The 18253-nt window shown below is 36.6% G+C and overlaps 1 protein-coding gene and 1 non-coding gene across 3 annotated transcripts; both read left to right on the top strand.

The window, feature by feature from the left end:
- Positions 1-2776: 2776 nt before the first annotated feature.
- Positions 2777-11481, top strand: LOC105039170 (uncharacterized). 2 transcript variants are annotated; one of them, XR_012134967.1, is made up of 6 exons: positions 2777-2962; positions 3069-3230; positions 3617-3697; positions 10813-10936; positions 11029-11152; positions 11246-11481. XR_012134967.1 is itself a non-coding variant. In XM_073244783.1 (5 exons), the coding sequence occupies exons 1-5, from the start codon at positions 2838-2840 to the stop codon at positions 11077-11079; spliced, it is 543 nt and encodes a 180-aa protein (XP_073100884.1). In that variant the 5' UTR covers positions 2777-2837; the 3' UTR covers positions 11080-11481. The 2 variants fall into 2 exon arrangements, 1 of the variants encoding a protein (XP_073100884.1); XM_073244783.1 differs by having other exon boundaries at positions 11029-11481.
- A 1980-nt stretch (positions 11482-13461) lies between these two features.
- TRNAT-UGU (transfer RNA threonine (anticodon UGU)) lies at positions 13462-13533 on the top strand. Its single transcript has one exon. It is a non-coding gene; the product is annotated as a tRNA-Thr (tRNA).
- Positions 13534-18253: the final 4720 nt, after the last annotated feature.

The following is an 18253-nucleotide window of genomic DNA, read 5'->3' as shown; positions in this document are numbered from 1 at the left end:
TCTGGGAATGGGTATTGCACCAAGGCTGGGAGAGAAGAAGACCACGAAGAAGCTGTGACCGGTCAGCTGGAAGGGAAGAAGACTGTGGGCCACCGCCAACGTGCGGGAGCACATAAAGAAGAAGCTATAGGCCAGGGCCGGGGCCAGGGGGAGGTTGACGGTGGCATGAGCACAGGGGGAGGAGGGGCTATAGCAGAGAAGAAGCTAAAAGAGGGGGCGGCACGATCGCCGAAGGGGGTGGGGGGTGGCAGCATGAGCAGAGAGGAAGACCGCCGGGGGGAGGGACGGCACGTGGGCTGACGATGAAGAAGCCGCAGATGGCCAGTGAGGCATGGGGGGTGATCGCAGGCGGGGCGAGGGGGTGGACAACCCATGGGTGGGCGGGGATGGATGAGCCACGGGCACCAGGGGGGTTGGCCGTGGGTGGAGGATCTATAGGCATGCGGGGTTCAAGCCTGCATGCAAGGGGGCATCATGGGGGGGGGGGGTTCGAGGTTTGCGAACGGAGGAAGGAGGGCCAACGGTGCCGAAGGCAGGGAGGTAACCGTGGCGCGGAGGAGCAGAGGGAGGTAAAGGGAGAAGCAGAGAAGAAAGAAGAAAAAAAAATCTTACAGTGCTCTTTATAATAAAATATTATAAAAAAATATCATAATATTTATCAAAAAATAATTTACTATGATGCTTTAAAAATATTTTAATATTTTTTATTTTTTATTTATTTTAGATCATCGGATTAAATAAAAAAATCATCAATAAATTTTTTCAAAGCTCACATGCTGTACGATATAAAAGGACTGATGCAACTACAGATTGATGCAATCTACAAATAATATAGTATAAAATGCCAATCTTCCTATGCCATGCGACTTTGTAGCTTTTTTTTTTTCAGTACAAGGGGTTTCAAAAAGTTTCAATTGGAACAGCGGAAAAAAGCACAAAGATTATTAGAGAACATGGGAATGATACTATTAATTAGAGTAAATGCAAATTTTCAGTCCACCCTCTTCAACTCTTGTGCGTAGTAATTCATGCTATTGTATACTTCCATAATTGACTATTCTATTTCCTCAATTTTCAATATCATTAGGCCGCAATCCGGTAGGAATCCACCCCAGCATACTATTTCATTGTCTGAAAAGAATAGGAAAATTTGTCAACATCATCCAATTAATAACTTATGGTCATACATGTGGCCTTATATAAGGAAAGGATCCTAATAGAGTAGCAACTTCATCCCAGACTGTTACCAGATAAATGGTGCAGTTATTATTCAATTAACAGACAGGGGATTTACTTCTTAATTGAAGAGATACACAATAATTTTGCAGTTTTAACACGGCACATCTTTGTTTGTCTTTAAAATATGCATTTCGGTTGCCTAAAATGAAGCCATATTTATTTATAAATTTGTTTTTACATTGTAGCAAACTTGACACATACTTTGGAGTTTAGATATTATATAATGATGCGAATTTTTTCTTTTGTCCTAGCGCAAGCATATTTTTACCTTGCTAAACCAGAAATAAAATCAACTGCCATATCAACATTAATACAGAACTCATACATAATTGGTTTAATCTTGGCAAGAAAACCTAGTTTAGCTTACCCGAGATCAAATTTTTAATGATAACTTCAAAGTTTCTTGATCATATATTATAATAATGAGGCTAGGACCATGTCTTGAGTCAAGTCTTTTATTGAGACATCCAAGTTTATTTTCAAGTATGTTTATGATCGATGTTGATAAGAGTTGATCAAGAAGCCCTGAAAAATAATAGAATGGCAATTTATCTTTGCATGTTTATGTCAAATGATAATTTATCTGCATTGTTCATTGGCCTTGGAAGGAAAAAAAGGCAACAGATAAATTCTTGAATTTAAGAAAAGGCACAAATTTTGTCAGCATAGTTTGATTCGAAATTTTTTTAAAAAAACAGTGCAGCTGGGATCACATTTATCCATCATTCTTGGATACATAGCATATGCTTGATATAGGGCCTTAATATTGTGTGTCTTTTTTCTTTTTTGGTGAATATTGTGTTGTCTTTACAAGAAAAAATGTCACTACTTCTATTCTGGTCACTACAATGAGGCTAGGCAAGTAATATATATATATATATAATTTATAAAAAAAGATACGTATTAACGGCATATGAAAATATAGTTCAAAAATCACTACAGGAGTCATTTTTCCATAAAACATGCTTCATAAAAGAAATTAGAACGGCTATGCTTCCTTCCCACTACAACTCATCTTCAAGATTTATTGGGTCATCAAATTGCTTTTTTTCTAGTAACTACCATGACACTAAACAAGTAAAATATGTATATATTTTATAAATAAAGATATGTACTGATGGTATATAAAAATATGGTTCAAAAACCATCATACAAGTCAATTTTCCCTTAAACATGCGTAAAAAAAAAAAATTAGAATGGCTATATTTTCTTCCCTCTACAACCCATCTTCAGAATTTATTAGGGCATCAACTTTTATTTCTGAAAAATAACATTTACAAAAAGTATCCAAATATATTTTTGATATATATTTCGTTTTACTTCAGATTTCATTTAGCATCTGAAGTGTCAAGGACAAGTGGAACTAGTTTATTCCTTTGCTTCATTTTCATTTCTTTTTCTTGTTCTCCTACTGGGATTTTCTTAAGGCGGTTGCCACGTGTACCGGTTGTAGCCATTTATGATGACGCCCACATCCGATGGTCGTGGACTCTTGGGTCTCCTGTTGCCGCTGGTATACATAACCTCCGTCTTCTTATGAAGGGGCTCTCTCGTAGCTTCTTTGGTCTCTGGAGGGAAGACGGAAAGGAGAGGCCGCCATGGACGGGGCCAACGGCGAGGAGTTCGCGGTGGGGTGCATCCTCGCTATCGAGACGACGCTCGGAGACGAGTTCGAAGGCCAGATCATCACCTACGACCGCCCTTCCAACATCCTCGTCCTTCATATCCTTTTACTTCCCCTGTAGATCTCCTTCGATATCTCTCCTACTGTTCTACTCTTTCGTTTTTTTTGCATCGATCGCTTGTTTTCTTTGACCTGGGAGAGCACAGGAGGGCGCCACCAAAGCCGGGACTGGGCGGAACCTTCGGCTCTTGAAGGCCAACTACATCAAGGACTTCACCCTCTTGGGGAGGGGCGAGGACCCTCTTGACCTCAAGAAGTGCTACGTCGATCTCCCCAGCATCCAGGCGAGGGAAGAGGCTGCGCTGAGGTGCTGATCCGGTTCTTGTTTTGGTTTCTCCTGCTTGTTATTGATTTGGGGATGAACTCTGGAGCAGGCTTATTTGATTTTTGCTTTCTTAGTTTGATTTATTCATTGCTTAGACCTAGTTGGTCGATTGTAATGTTCTTTTACTCTTTCTGGGCCTTTTTTTCTCCTCCTAAATTGGTCCAAGAAACGATCTTTGGAGCAAAAAAAAACAATGTGGTACCTCTTGTTTTATACGTCAGGAGCTATTTTCTTACTTGTTTATGTTTATAGAAATTGTGCGGGAAATATATTCTGTTTTGTAGTCGTAGAGGAAATATCAAGACCCGTTAACCTTGAATCTTTTCAATGCCTTCGGTGGTTTTCATGATTTATGGGGCGTAATGCAGACAAGCAGAGGTTGAAGCTGAGCGGATTGGCATTGGGGTCACCTCTGAGGCTCAGAGTATTTATGATGCATTGTCCAAGACGTAAGTATATGCTGTTCTTTTGATCGAACATTATGGTCCCTGATTGTATAATTAAGTATTACAAGAAATAGTCAGTCTTGGGTAATCATAGGTCACCTTTATGTGCTTTTATTGCAATCGTGTTTTTGATTACTATGTCAAAGTTCTCAAGTTCTTTCAGTTTTATTTTTCCCTTCTTCCGGTGCACACCTATGTAGACTAAGAAAAGGCTACACAGTAACAGCAACTCTCCACTAGGACCAATAGGATGTTAGGCATAACCACATCACTTGCACTTGAAATACTTGTGATGCATCCCACCATAAGGCAACAGACCTGCTTAATTCCGCCAACAAATTTCAGAATCTGCCCCTCAACGGCATGAGCCTCTCAAAAGAGGAGCAAGTTACCAGCCATGAGCAAAGCCTTCGTTGTAAATCCTTTCCTTTGATGTTATTGTTAAGTTCCGATGACCAAGCTTTGGCATTTATAGACAGTCTGAATATAGGATTTGGTTGTTCACGTGCTAACTATTAAGATAGAGTAGTGGAAGGTACATTCTACTGTGCCATGGATTTGCATCAGAATTTGGAGCTGTCCCTTCTGACGCAATCTGGAGTGACAAAATGAACACAAAAGATGGCGCAATGGACTCATGTATTGTTCTAAGAAGTAGACTATGCTATATTAACTGTTATCATATTGGTTGAGATCTGCTGATCGTTGCAGTCAATTTTCTATTAGACAAATTGGCATGAATTCTGGCAAGCTCTATCATATATGCAGTCTGAGGGTTTCCGGTTGGCCTTTTGGGGAGCCCCTCATGATTTCTTTTTTTCCTCCGATCAGCGCAATGGTGGGTATATTTGGTGACATGAGAGAAATTTGTGATTGAGGTTTTGATAAAGGTAAGCTGTAAATTCAGGCCAAGAGTAGTATGTGGCCTAATCAATATGTTCTAGACCAATCTGTGAGTCATTATCTTCAAATAGGTTCAAGGCTAATCTGTCACACTTTTGTTTATTTTAGGTTTGTTCAAACCAGATAGGGCACTGACACTGAATTAACAGAGTTTGTTGAGAAGCAGGTGACATGGAAAGATTTTGGCAAAAGTTAAATGTGGCCATGATGAAGGTAAATTATTTGATATTGATAGATAAACCAGTATCCATGGAAAATTATAATTATTCAGCCTTCCATCTTGGCCAAGATAGACTGCTCTGTCCATCTCATTGTTGGAGACCAACCAGGATGACTAAGATATTTGAGATTGAAAGACTTAGTGGGTTTTGCTTACACAAGTTTACCAAAACCTAAAATTAATAATATTCAGAAAATGCTGTTTGATTGTTTTCCTCATAAAGCTTTGGAATAACTGATAGGTCATAAAATCTGAAAAATTGAATTCGATGAAAAACAACTTTCTCCCTGTTATTAATAAAAATTGTTTTACATATAATTAGGTTTTATGATCATTTGTTATTTGTTTAAATAAAACTCACAAAATACCAAAGGCTGGATTTGGGAGGTGATAGCTCTGTCCATAATTTCTGAAGTAAGCATTATGCTGTCTTCTGCTCATCGAAACCAATCCTTTGCAGTCATTGGGCAATAGGAATCACTATGAGACCATTCTTTATAACCAAAATGCCTAGTTCACTCTCATTTGTTCCTATGAACCAGCAGCAAGTTCTCTACAGTAAAATTTTCACCTTGTTTTTTAAAAATCTAGAACATTTTATTTTCATCCAGTGATTTGCTATCTACAATCTAGAAATTTCAGCATATTTCTGTCTGTGATTTTCAAATTAGTAGCATATGATGTCAGCCTAATGATGTTATCTGGAAGGAAAAGATCAACCTTTGGGTGACTGAAGATGTTCTCTTCTATGTAAAGGAAAGTGAGAATTTAAATATGCCATTTTGATGATCATAGGTTCATTAAATCATCCTTTCCTCCCATTATAGCCAACATCTCATCCTTAAATCGCGAGCACATCCAGGTCCCTTAAGGATGATATATCATCTATCTTAACTATCATGCTCTTAATTTTTATAGGCACTCATCATGAAGCTGAAGCTTCTTGCTGTGATCTACATCTGCTACCTGCCGATAGAGACCTAAACTTCTTTTTCTGATAGATATTGACATTTTGATACAACACTATTATGGATCTAAATAAAGAGAATCCACATGATCATAGCTTTTGGTTTTTTGGCAACTGAACAAAATTATCAATTTGCAGCAGAGATCTTTAAGGTGATTTTCTAAGATCACAAAAAAAGATCAATCTACTGAAAATAAGAGCAAGATCTGGTAAAGTGCAAGGTTCAATTGTATTTCTACATAAATATCAGAATTGCAGCAACATACTTTTGCGACCATAGCAACAAATAAAGTTGACGTTTCCTGGTTTTTTAGCCATTTTTATTGGTTTTGACTGTTCAGAATAAACCTCCAAGAGTTGCCAGTCATCTTTGTTTCTTAAATTATATTCCTTATTCCCTCCTTTTCTCCAAAAAAAAATTTCTTGAGCACTCCTTCCACAAAAAAATAGAATTCTTGCCCATCTGACAAGTGGGGCTATTATCATCATGTTCGGGTAGCTCTTTGTTATATGGTATAGTTCAATTACTAGAATTGCAGCAACATACTTGAGTGACTAAACAACAAATAAAATTGACATCTCTTGGCCTGTTTAGCCACTTTTGCTGGCTTCCTCCAAGAGATGTCAATCACCTTTGTTTCTTTAAAATTATATGCCTTATCCCCTCCTTTTCTCAAAAAGAAAAAAAATCTTGAGCACTACCTTCACAAAATAGTATTACTGCCCAGCTGACAAGGGGACTATTGTTGTCATGTTCAACTAGCTTCTTGTTATATGATTTGGACCCATGATTTTAGATACAAGTCAGGAAACTATTTGGTCCACTATCACATAGAACAGAATTTGGAAAGTCTCTTTGAGCCTATAACCAACGGGGCCTGTCAACCATTCTTCACTTAGAGCTCTAGATAATGCTAATAATTACTTAGGGCTTGTTTGGGAGAATCCTGATGGATCTGGTAGGATAGTCTGGTGAGAGAGGACGTAGCGAGAGAGTGGGAGAGGGGAGGAAGATGTGGAGTGGTCGCAGGGCTCAATTCCTGTAGGATGAGAAAAAAAGACTTGGAATGGTCTTTTCTTCACCCCACAAGGATCAGACCTACGATAGTAACGAAACCGATATGCCTGTCACCCTTTCCCTTTTCCCGCTCTCTTCCATTCACCCCACTGCACATGATCTACCCCACCTTCCTGCCAGATCCAGTGGGATTTTGCCAAGCAATCGGATAAAAACTTAAATATCCTGTTAAGGAAAGAAATTCTGAGACATCTTGACTAAATTTTTTCCACCTATAGTCTCTGAGATTTCAGAAGTTGTCTTCTATTCAGTCACCTTATTCCACCCTTCATCTCATGGGAAACAAACTGCCATCAACCCCCTCTTATCTCTCATGCATAGTCAACAGTTCAGCATTCAGATCTCATGAGATTACAGTGATTGATAAGATTGCTCGTTTCTCATGTGAGTTTAGTATCTTCCTGATCCCAGTCTAATGTAAAAGCCCAGTCATCCACTTCATCTGGTCTCTTCCTTTCTCAATCTCTCTCCCTCTCTCCCTCCCTGCCCACCTCTCTCTTGTTATCACACACATAACTTTGTTGTTGTGTGAACCACAACCATCAGTTGACATAATCTTCACCATGCCTTACATCAAGTATAAGCTGGGTTAAAGTTTATGATGTCATCAACCTTCATATGTATAGCAAAATGTATTTTATTAAGCTATTAAGCTAAACTCTAAGGTTATTTCAGGAAATGAAGAAATTTTCCAGTTTTGTTGAGTTCAACAGTCTCACTTAGCATAAGAAGAATGGCTCAAGTAGAGAAAAGATTGTCTTTATTGCATATTCAGTTTTCTTTCTATTTCAGTCACTAGTAAATCACTATACCATAGTGAACATCCAATTCTCTTTCCCTGTGTTTTGAGATTAGACACACCTATCGGAATCCTCCTTTATCTCATATCTATCTTTTTTGCAATCATGACCTTTATGTTACATCATAGTCATTTAATTGATGTGCACCTCCTTATCTCTTGTCTACACCATCCTCATGGGCATATAAGCTGTTAGTCAAGTTGTAACCAACTTATTTCTATGTATGCTTACTATTTTTCCACACCTGTCTGTTTATAAATTGCAGAAAGAAATGGTTTGCTTATCTTTAATATTGAGACTATGGACCATAATTTACTGTGTTCTCGATCAGTTTACATAGAAATCTCTTTTTTGATATGCAAATTAAACTGATACGCAATCACAATCTCCATCAGTTGTGGCATTCGTCATGCATAGATGAAAGTGGGCATCTTAAATGGGGCCCAATAATATTAGATACATGAGGCATATCACATGGGTTAGTTTTATTGATAGTCCAAAGAAATCAGGCATATCTATGGTTATGTAGATAGTAGGAACATATATGATCCTCATTTTTTGTTTTTTAATCATTTCTAATTTTTTCAAGCTTTTGAATATTCAGATGCAAAAGCACATGCGGACCCACATACGCACACATGGGAAGAGAGAAAAGGAGGAGGAGGGTGCCGGGGGGGGGGGGGGGGGGTTGTGGGGGGGGGTGCGCACAAGTCTGGCAAGTGTGGTCTTAAAATATGACATACCAACAGAAACATCATTTTATCATGCTAATGACCAAGAAATGTGTGGTATTGTGAATGATAACTGATGGACTTAGAAATTGACAAATATGCTGAGAAGTTCATTTCCATTGAAACTGCAACGGTGAGTGTTCAGCTTTACTAAACCTACATAATTATGGTCTTATCACCAATTTTATAACTTAAAAAAAACAAAGTAATTGCAAGAAACATATTAAGAACCTGACTTGATTTTCTAATCTGATCAATTTTTCACCTAGTTGCAGACAAAACATAATTAAAAATATAACCAAGATATTATAACTCCTTAAACTATCAGCACTCTCCAAAAATAAGCAGTCCTCATAGAGTTATTAAATTTTTATTTTTTTATTGTATAATGGAAATGATTCATAAAAGAACGAATATTATGGCTTTTGTGGAAGACCTATCATTGGTTCATAGATTAATTTTCATTTTTAAGGACAATATTTGAATTGGAAAGTAAAATTCTAGTCTTATGTGAAAATCTATTGAGTGACTAGTGTCAGAGCTACTCCTGATCACATGTCAAAGAGGAGTTTTAAGAATAATATAGGCATTTGTACCGAGGGTTATATGGAACACTAATTTCTTCTTTGTTATTTAACTGCTAGTCGAATATTGAGTACTTCTTTTATAATGTTTTCTCCTTTATTGTCATGCCTCATCCTTCACCATTCTCTTCTTCTACCGTAGAATAATTCGCTAGGTTTTTATTTTCTCTCTTTTGAGACCTTGATTTCCTTTCATTCTTTCTTCCTCTCTCATCTTACTTTATGCTGTCAGTATCTCTAGTTTGGTTATATGATGCTCACTCTTTCTTGGGCATCTGATGTTGGACCCTAGCTCTTTTAGTTGCATAGAGTTCTGTGGACATTCGATCTTCAAATTTGATGCCTTGTGTATTAGATATTTGGCCCTGGACACTTCATGTCTCCACACTGTGGTTCTATCCTTCTTAGAATCATGAGAAATCTCTTGCATCAAGTCACTTAGGCAATCAAGCCAACTCGCACCCTGGCTTGTTCCTGCACCTGTTTCTCTATGGTATCAACTTTCAAATATTTTGCTGCTGTCAACATCATGCAAATGTGTCAATCTACTGCTGTTGATGAGATCAACTTTTCCTAGAAAGTTCAGAAGATTTTTTCCAACCATATTATTTTCATATATATATAACAAAGAAGAAACTGCAGAAATTGGAAAATGAATTAGGTTTTTGAAGAGAACCTGCAAGGGGAAAGAACCATTTTTCAAGGGAATCACATCCATAATCTGGGGCAAATCCACGGAGAGGAAAAATAGAGCAAAGGAGGAAGAAAAAGAAAGAACCACCGGAATTTCATCATTAAAAAAAAAAAAAAATTGTCCATTGACTCAGAGATCTTTTTAAGTTATTTATCTGTGATGAAGACACCTTAGATCCTTTACTAATTAAATAATAATGAAAGTTGACAAAATTTGCATTCCATTGAGATTCGTACTGAAAGAAGTGAATATCATTCTTGTTTTTATGCTGTCTCCTAGTCTAAACATATACCTCTAGGACTTAAAGACTTCTCTTGTTAAAGTAAGACCCAGAAGTCCAAATTCAGTCCAAGAAGTTTAGGAAAATATAACACCTAACTTGCCTATTCTAAAAGACTCAAATCAGTAAAAAATAATGGAAAATGATCTAAAACTGAATAATCTGGAGCTAAACAAAATCTAGATCTAAACTTCATTTGACAGTCGCACCAAATGAAAGTTTTCCCATTTGTATCTGCTTTTCCTAGAATCCAGCTTGCATGCTTCCTGTCATGCACATTTCTGCAACAATAACCGTAGAGATATTAGATGCTGTTGCATCAATATCATGACAAAAAGAATCTTGATCCTGGCCAAGTAGCGTAACTTGTTGTAGACCTAATAGAACTGCACATCAGCTGCATGGGATTTCTAGGTGATTTTGAGTTGCAATAATATTACCAGACTGGAGATGATAGCTAGTATATTGCTGAATTATGAAGAATCAAGGTTTATCATGCTGGTCGACATTGATGCATACAGACCATATCTTACCGTAATGGTACTAAACCAATATGCGGTGTAGAGGGCGTACCGATACTCGATATGCCGGATCAACTCCCATACACTTGACACTACGGTAAGATGGTAGGGTTTAGCACCGAGATGGTGAACCTTAATGAAGGCCATTATATGTATCCTAATCATGAAAATCTACTTATTTTTCTTCCCTAGAAAAAAGAAATATATGCAATTGTCTGTTTATGTCTGATAGAAAAATAGAAGCAGAAGCAATTGTGATTTCTGTGCAGTTCATTTTATGGACCTCATTTTCAGTTTTTTCCAAATCTTACATACCAAATAAACTTGATTGTCATGTCAGGCTTCCAGTTTATTGGGATAAGACTGTCATAGTGGTTATGAAGGAAGTTCGTGTATGCAGTCCATATCTACCTGAAAATGTTAGCGGGGGGACACCAGCTGCCAATGAACGGGTCAAGAAAGTGGTAATCATATGTATTATGAGTTTTTCTGGAATAATTCAAGTTTACGGACCATGTAAAAACTTCTTACCTTTTTTTTTTTTTGAACTATGCAGCTTGAGCTTGAAAGGAAAAGGTTGCAAGTTCGTTCACCTGGCCAGTTTTGATCCTCTCTCTTGGCATGTAGCTTGTGGACATGATTGTTGGCTGGCTTGGAGCTTCGAATTAACATAACACAGGGTGATATATGTGATTCTCAGTGCTCATAGCCTTCGGTTTATATTCAACTTTTGTGCTAGAAGAAATCTAACTAGCTATACTATTGGTGGTTAGAAAACCTCTGTTCTCTATATATGCTCGATGAATCAATGGAAAAGATTCGTTTCTTCTCCCTGGTGGGGTGGCTGCGACGATGCGTTTTGGAATGCTTTCTCAACGTTCCCTGTCTAACAGAAAGGAAGAAGGCAAGGGAAAGACGACGAGAAATACGTGATGTTTATGAAGTGTGGAACAATAAACATCTTTTAATACTTGATCATAAATATTTTGCAAGAATGTGTTGAACCCTACTTTCCCTTGCGAGATTTGCATGTCCTAGTATTGTGTCAAATTTGGTACAAATAGCTAATGCTGATGGCAGAGAGCTAAGTGGACTTGGGTGCAATTCATCATTCCTGTTCGTGGTAGAGCTTTTATTTGTAAAACTGTGAGCAATGAAGCTTTATCTAGTAGAGTTTTTAAATAAAAAATCATTTGATATTTGATAATTATATTTATAAAATATTAATATTTATTTGATAACCGCAGTGAAAAAATGTTTTTAGTTTGGGAAATGACGGTATAAGATATTGTATAATATTTTCACTAATTATTTATTCTATCAAAAAATATTATTATACATTATTTATTTTAAGATTTCAATCTAAATAATATAATAAATGATAAATACTAAAATTTATATTTATATTAAGTTTTATAATAATTTTTATATAATGTTATTATATCATTATAAAAATTATAATAATATATTATTATTATTATATTATATAAAAATATAAAATAAAAATGGACTTGTGTTCCTACCTGGGAGAATTCCGGCTCTTGCTCCTTAGAATAGCTGCAACTGGGCATATGGAAGCCTGTGATCGGGGATGCTCACTCCGTTGAGCCAAGCATGGAAGAAGGAAGCAAAAAAAAAAAAAAAGAAAAAAAGAAAAACCAGTCTGTAACTTTGGGTAAAGGATCCACTGCTATTTTTCAGATATGACATCTGCTTGCATAGGCTCTGGTCTTTAATTTCTTTTTAAAAAGAGAGGTCCTCACGTATTACCACGAAAGAGAGAGAGAGGGGGAGGTCCTCACCCTCTTGAATAATTGTTTTTTTGCTTTTGGGGCAAGCGTACAATTTCTTTCAATGGCTATGAAAAAAATTCTGGTAAAAGGCCCCTATACTTAACCAAAAAAATAAAAAAAAAAGCAAAGAAGAGACACAAGTGTAATGCAAATGGAATTAGGATAGTAGTGAAATTCTTTTTACACCACTTGCGATATAGAAAATTCAACATAAAGTATACCATCTTGTTCGATTAGACCACGTAGCTATCGCTATCCAATATTCATTTAATATCCATAATTTTATTTTTTCGTTTGAAATTTTGAATGACGTAAATATCTTTTTTTCTGAAAAAATATAATATTCTGTGTCAATATTATAATGTCCTGCGTTTGCTATGGACATTTTCATTATTGAAAAATTTCATATAAATTTTTCAATGATGAAAATATTTTTTTTTATAATATTTTATTAAAAAATTATGATATTATGTGCAAAAAATTATAATTTGAACACAGGATATCGTAATATCGATAAAGAATGTCATAATTTTTTTTTTTTAAAATATTTTCATCATTCAAAAATTTAAATAAAAAAATAAAATTATATTAAAAAATAATGACTATATAGTTCAATCGGATGAGGCGGTGCATTCTACTTTAAATTTTTTATAAATGATGTACAGAAAATTTATCTAAGATACTGAAGGACTATTTGCCGTTGCCCAGCGAAAAACCAAATACCTGCCATACCTTAGCCTTTCTCCCCACGTCTTCCTTGGATCAGCTCTCTTGCCAAGCTTGAGAGCCACGAGTATATGTGATGTTCTTCTCTACCACTTGAAAGGCCTTGGCTGTGTAATTATCATGCATGCTTGACCGAACGGTGCAACTTGCAAGATGTCTTTATGTTCTTAGTGTTGGCTTTGGAGCGTATATAATTGTTTTCGGAGCCCTGTGATCAACTCAGACCTTTGTCTGGAACAAGGCCACGTCTCTATGCTGACTGCAAATTTTATATGCGAAGGGTCCTGGTGTCGTCTTGGAAGCACTTAGATGTTCCCATCAGAAAAAGACTGCAGATTGGAATACTGTGAATGGATAAAATAGACAAATGTAGGTTCTTCTGCCCTCAGGATGCTCTGATTGCCATAGGATAGAAAAATATTATGGTAAAAATAAAAATAAATATGGATTAAGGATTCATAAGAACGTCCGCCCTTATAGCTCAGTGGTAGAGCGTCAGTCTTGTAAACTGAAGGTCTGTAGTTCGATCCTGCATGGGGGCAAACATGTCATATTTTGTTTTCTAAATAATATTTCTATCTTCAATTTTTCACAAAATTATACTTCTATATTTAATTTTTTTCCAACAAAATTAGATAGGAAAATGTATTTTATTTATTCCTTAAGAATAAAATAAATATATATATATTTAATTTCTTAAGAAAAAGAAGAACAAGATATGCAACATGTCTTCATTTATTTCTTAAAAAGAAAATAAATATATTTATATTTAATTTCTCAAGGAAAGAAGATCACAAGCTAGCACCCCTTTTTTTTCTATGTCCAATTCTCAATCTTGTTTATAATTTTGCAAAGCTAGGGACAGAAAATTTTTCTCTTCCATGCACTGCATATCAAAATCACCTCCAAATGCCTAATTTTCATTTGTCTATTGACGTAGCAGATATAGATAACAACACCATTGTTCCTACTCATTAAACCACTAGACAAGCAAGATTTATTTACCAAAATAATTTAAGGAAGATAGCCAGATGGTTGATTTTTGAATCCATTGCATGCTTCCACCTTATTAAATGCTCCATAGAATGCTTGCAATGAAGCCTTATTAGAATACACAGCTAGTGAAAATGATCAGCTCCACCATTGTGCTGCTCTAAAGTGAAGAGATTAATATCTATCCCTGCAAGTGTGACAAATCAAACTAAATTGGATCCTTCGTGCATAGGATCTAAGACAACATTATATTGCAATACTAGATAGATTTCAGACGAGATACCACATTATAGAAGCTGCAGATCAAAATAACATAGAAAACAGACCAAAATATCATTCTCTAGTATTAAATTGCTCGAAAGAGTTTGTGTAAAAACATTTTTTCTATCATTAAGTAGTTTTGGAGTCAATTTGGAGGAATTAAATAATTGACAACCTAATGTTGCGTAATGGCAATTTGCAATTGGCTAAAGTATGAGTTAAACACTAATTTATACTCTACCGGTCCTTCACCGTTAAGGTTGGCATCAGACACTCTACAAGCCTCTCGTCAATTAGGTTGGTATAAAAGACAATGCTTCTCGAAGCCCAAAATATGAGAACTTTTTAATACATTATATCCAAAAATCAGAAGAGAGACCGCAAAACCCTAAGATTGCATTTGGTAGCTGGCAATCTATCTAAATTACTGGCAATTTAAAAGAATCCCATCAAATTACCATATTTGATATGCTTTTTTGGATTGGTAACCAAGGGGAGGGGTGGCCATCCAGATTACTTTCTATAAGGTAATCTTGTAATAAAATTTTTTGACGAAGCTATCCTCCTCCCCTCCCCCATCTCCATGTGGCACCACTCGTGCCTCCCCCCCAACCCCCCTGACTCCTACTCTGGCGGCCTCTCTCGCCTCCTACGTCGCCTTCGTGGCCCTCGTCGAAGGTAGCACGATGGGTGATCGGGAGACAGGAGGGCAGTGGCCAAGGCAGTGTAGACAATCGGGAGGCATGGGGGTAGTGGCCAGGGCAGCGCAGACGATCGGAGAGCCAGAGAGGGATGGCAGCATGACAAGCAGCCGGGGGGTCGAGGTGCGGTGGCTAAAGCAGTGCGGGAGGCCGAGGGGTCGAGGAGGGGTGGCAGTGTGATAGACGGTCGGGGGGCCGAGGAGGGGTGGCAGCACGACGGGCGGCCGGGAGATCAGGTGCGATGGCCAGGGCAATGCGGGTGACCGGGGGGCCAAGGAGGGGTGGCAGTGTGACGGGTGGTCAGAGAGTCATGGTGCGGTGGCTAGGGCAGTGCGGGCGGTCGGAGGATTGGGGTGCGGTGCCGGAGGCACGACGGGCGGGGGGGAGGGGCGTTGCGTACGGGGAAGGAGAAGAGAAAAAAATAAAAAATAGTTTAAAAATAATTTATTTTTAAAAAAATAATAATAAGTATTTAAAAAAAATATTTTTTTATATAATAATTTTTTATTAAAAAATAAATATATAGTTTAAAATATTAAATTAATAATTTGATTTAAAAATATTTTAAAATTTTGATGTTACATTATCAGTAATCTGATTGTCATACCAAACATGTCAATCAAGATTTTCAGTAATTTTTCTGCAGCATTACCTATGTGTACCAAATACAGTAATCAACATGACTGGCAATCTATCTAGATTGCAAATAATTTAGATTATCAGGTAATCTAGATTACCACTATCTGGCAATGCACTAAACGCAACTTAAGTACCAATGAACCAGGCAGCAAGGATTATCTTAGAAAATTCACAAAGATGCACATAAATAGAAGGGAATATTAACAAAGCTTAATTAATTGCAAACCCAAGGTTACAACCACAATGGCCAAAGATGTTGGTTGGATGGTTTGATGGCTGGATGCCTGGCAAGATAACTGCAAATATATGCAGATGATCTCGGAAAAGCAAAGATGGCTGGAGGATTCGAATGGAGCGATACAGTTTAGGGAAGACTAAACTACATCATAAAAGGCTAAAGAAGGAAAGAGAGATTTCATCAATTGGAATGATGCACTAATAGTGTTGGGTGTTGCACAAGCCATGGGATCATATTGGATTAATATGCTAGTTGAATGATCTAATTAAAAGGTTTTAAAATTTGATGGAGTGCGAGAATAATTTTTTTTTTTTTTTTTTAAAAATTGAGAGAGTGAGGGCGTTAATAAGCAAAGAAAAGGTGGGGTGAATCCATAATTTTGCCTAGATTTTTTTTTTCCCCTTTTGAGGGTAATGAGAAGGAAATAAGTCCCGTGCATTTATTGTTCAATGATGTGGATATTTTGACTGTGCTTCACATCAACAAATAGAATTTCTTCAACAGCCTTTCTTAGGGATTTTTACTTCCATTCCCATTTGATCAGGTAGTCGACAGAGACAATGAAGCCTCCCAGTTCTTTTCTTTTTTTGATGAGAATGAAGCCTCCAAGTTTTGCATCTGAAGTTCCTCCTTTTTCTTTCTGTTCTATTGCTGTCTATGTTGGTTCTCTTGTTCAGTACTCCGCAAAGGTTGCCTATTAATCTTCTCTACTGCTTTTATATCAGAGAATAATCTAAGAGGTTCTTGGAAAGGAGACGCTTCAGGATCACTAGTAGTGAAAATGGAGAATTCCAACAACAAATCGAGGGCCCTGGTTCATCTTCTATCTCAGAGAAGAGTCAAGGACCCAAAGAACTTCGAATGGCTTCTTCTCCTTGTGCGGAAGGCTCCTTCGGTCCGAGGGTAGTAATCTGGTGCAATGGGCCTGTCTGGCATGGCTGTCCTCAGAGCAGATTACGTTGCTCCCCTGGTGGCTTACCTTTCAAAATTCTGCATGGTTTTGTTCTTGATTTAATCCATCGATCGGATTCTTCCTCTGTTTCTTTGTGTTTCTGGATCAAGCATGAGAAGTTGAAGCCGACATTGAGGGAGGTCTCTGGTCGAGGTGATTCGACTGTTATAAAACAAGATGTGATTTAAGAGAAGTAATAAAAATTTTGATCATAAAAATTGTAAATAACTAACATAATATCAAAACATAAAATTAATTAAATTCGAAAGTGTACGAGGCACTATCCTAAGATGTATTTCTATCTCTTATGCAGAAATATTCAAAAAAATCATCCCAAAATACGATCGAGATCCTCCGCCTACGAGCACGATCGTGGAGAAAATTGATGAAGACAAGTTCAGGGGTCAGAATAATAATCATAAAAAAATATTTGAAAAAAAAAATTTAGAAGGAAAAAAGGAGAAGAATTAGATGGGATATCTAAAATCAAGTTTCAAGATGGTCTTTTTATAACTATCCAATATGATTGCTTGTGACCATTTATGATTGTTAGAATTTTTATAGACCAATTCAGCCTTTAATAAGAAGCCAAGCGGTTAGAATATTTAATATGGAATCCAACGATCAAAAAATAAAAATTAGATTAAATGTACATGACTGTTCGGTAATTAGGAACCCAATGGTCAAAAAATTAAAATCATAATAATAAAAAAATTAAAATATTTAAATAATAAAATTAAAAAAATAAAGTTAAAATACTTGGAGAAAATCTTAGGAAGATTTTGAGTTTTTCTTTATGAATTTTCTCCAACAATCCCTCACAAAACTCAAATTTTTTCAAAAAAATTTAGAATAAAATAATATAAATTTCTGGATGCTTATACCATGCAATGAATAAGGTAACTTAACCGTACTTAGTATAAATAGTTTCCATCTGAAGAAAGTGAAGTGAATCAGGTCTTGAACTATATTTCTTTGATCCAGACTTCAACTATCACATATATGGTATAGAGTTTCTTCATCGCTAGTCTGTGTATTAGTGGCCTTACATATATATCTTGATTTTTCATAAGAGTTATTAGAGATAGCCTATATCTCATATCCGCGGTCATATACAGATATTTTCATATAGATGAGCTCCTTTAGGGATGTGTGTAGTATCATATCTCATGAAAAATATCATCTTGAATCTCATTCAGAGCTACAGTCTTTCTAACCACTACATAAGAGCACTAATCACCATAGAGATGTAATGAAGTCTATAACTATTATATCAAATAAACCATATGTACTTTCTGACCAACCGATTAGCTTGTTATTACCACATCGAATCTTCTTCAAATAATCTCCTATTACAAAAGATTGAGTTTCCACTATTGAAAGGTCCATTATAGGTGAAGCCCCATCCCCTGCGATGATTTTAGGATCTTAGTCATATTCAAGCCTTTTTAAGGCAGATCAATATAAAAGAGGTCTCC

This window comes from Elaeis guineensis, chromosome 1, assembly GCF_000442705.2.
Source record: "Elaeis guineensis isolate ETL-2024a chromosome 1, EG11, whole genome shotgun sequence".
Classification (NCBI taxonomy): domain Eukaryota; kingdom Viridiplantae; phylum Streptophyta; class Magnoliopsida; order Arecales; family Arecaceae; genus Elaeis; species Elaeis guineensis.
The sequence above is the reverse complement of the archived record's forward strand: the minus strand, read 5'-3'. Positions and strand labels throughout refer to the sequence as shown.

Bases quoted from the DNA above. Each gene is read 5' to 3' on its own strand.
- LOC105039170 (XM_073244783.1), top strand. From the start codon at position 2,838: ATGGACGGGGCCAACGGCGAGGAGTTCGCGGTGGGGTGCATCCTCGCT. The intron at 2,963-3,068 runs TATCCTTTTACT...TGGGAGAGCACA, and splicing joins TCCAACATCCTCGTCCTTCA to GGAGGGCGCCACCAAAGCCG. The intron at 3,698-10,812 runs GTAAGTATATGC...TTGTCATGTCAG, and splicing joins TATGATGCATTGTCCAAGAC to GCTTCCAGTTTATTGGGATA.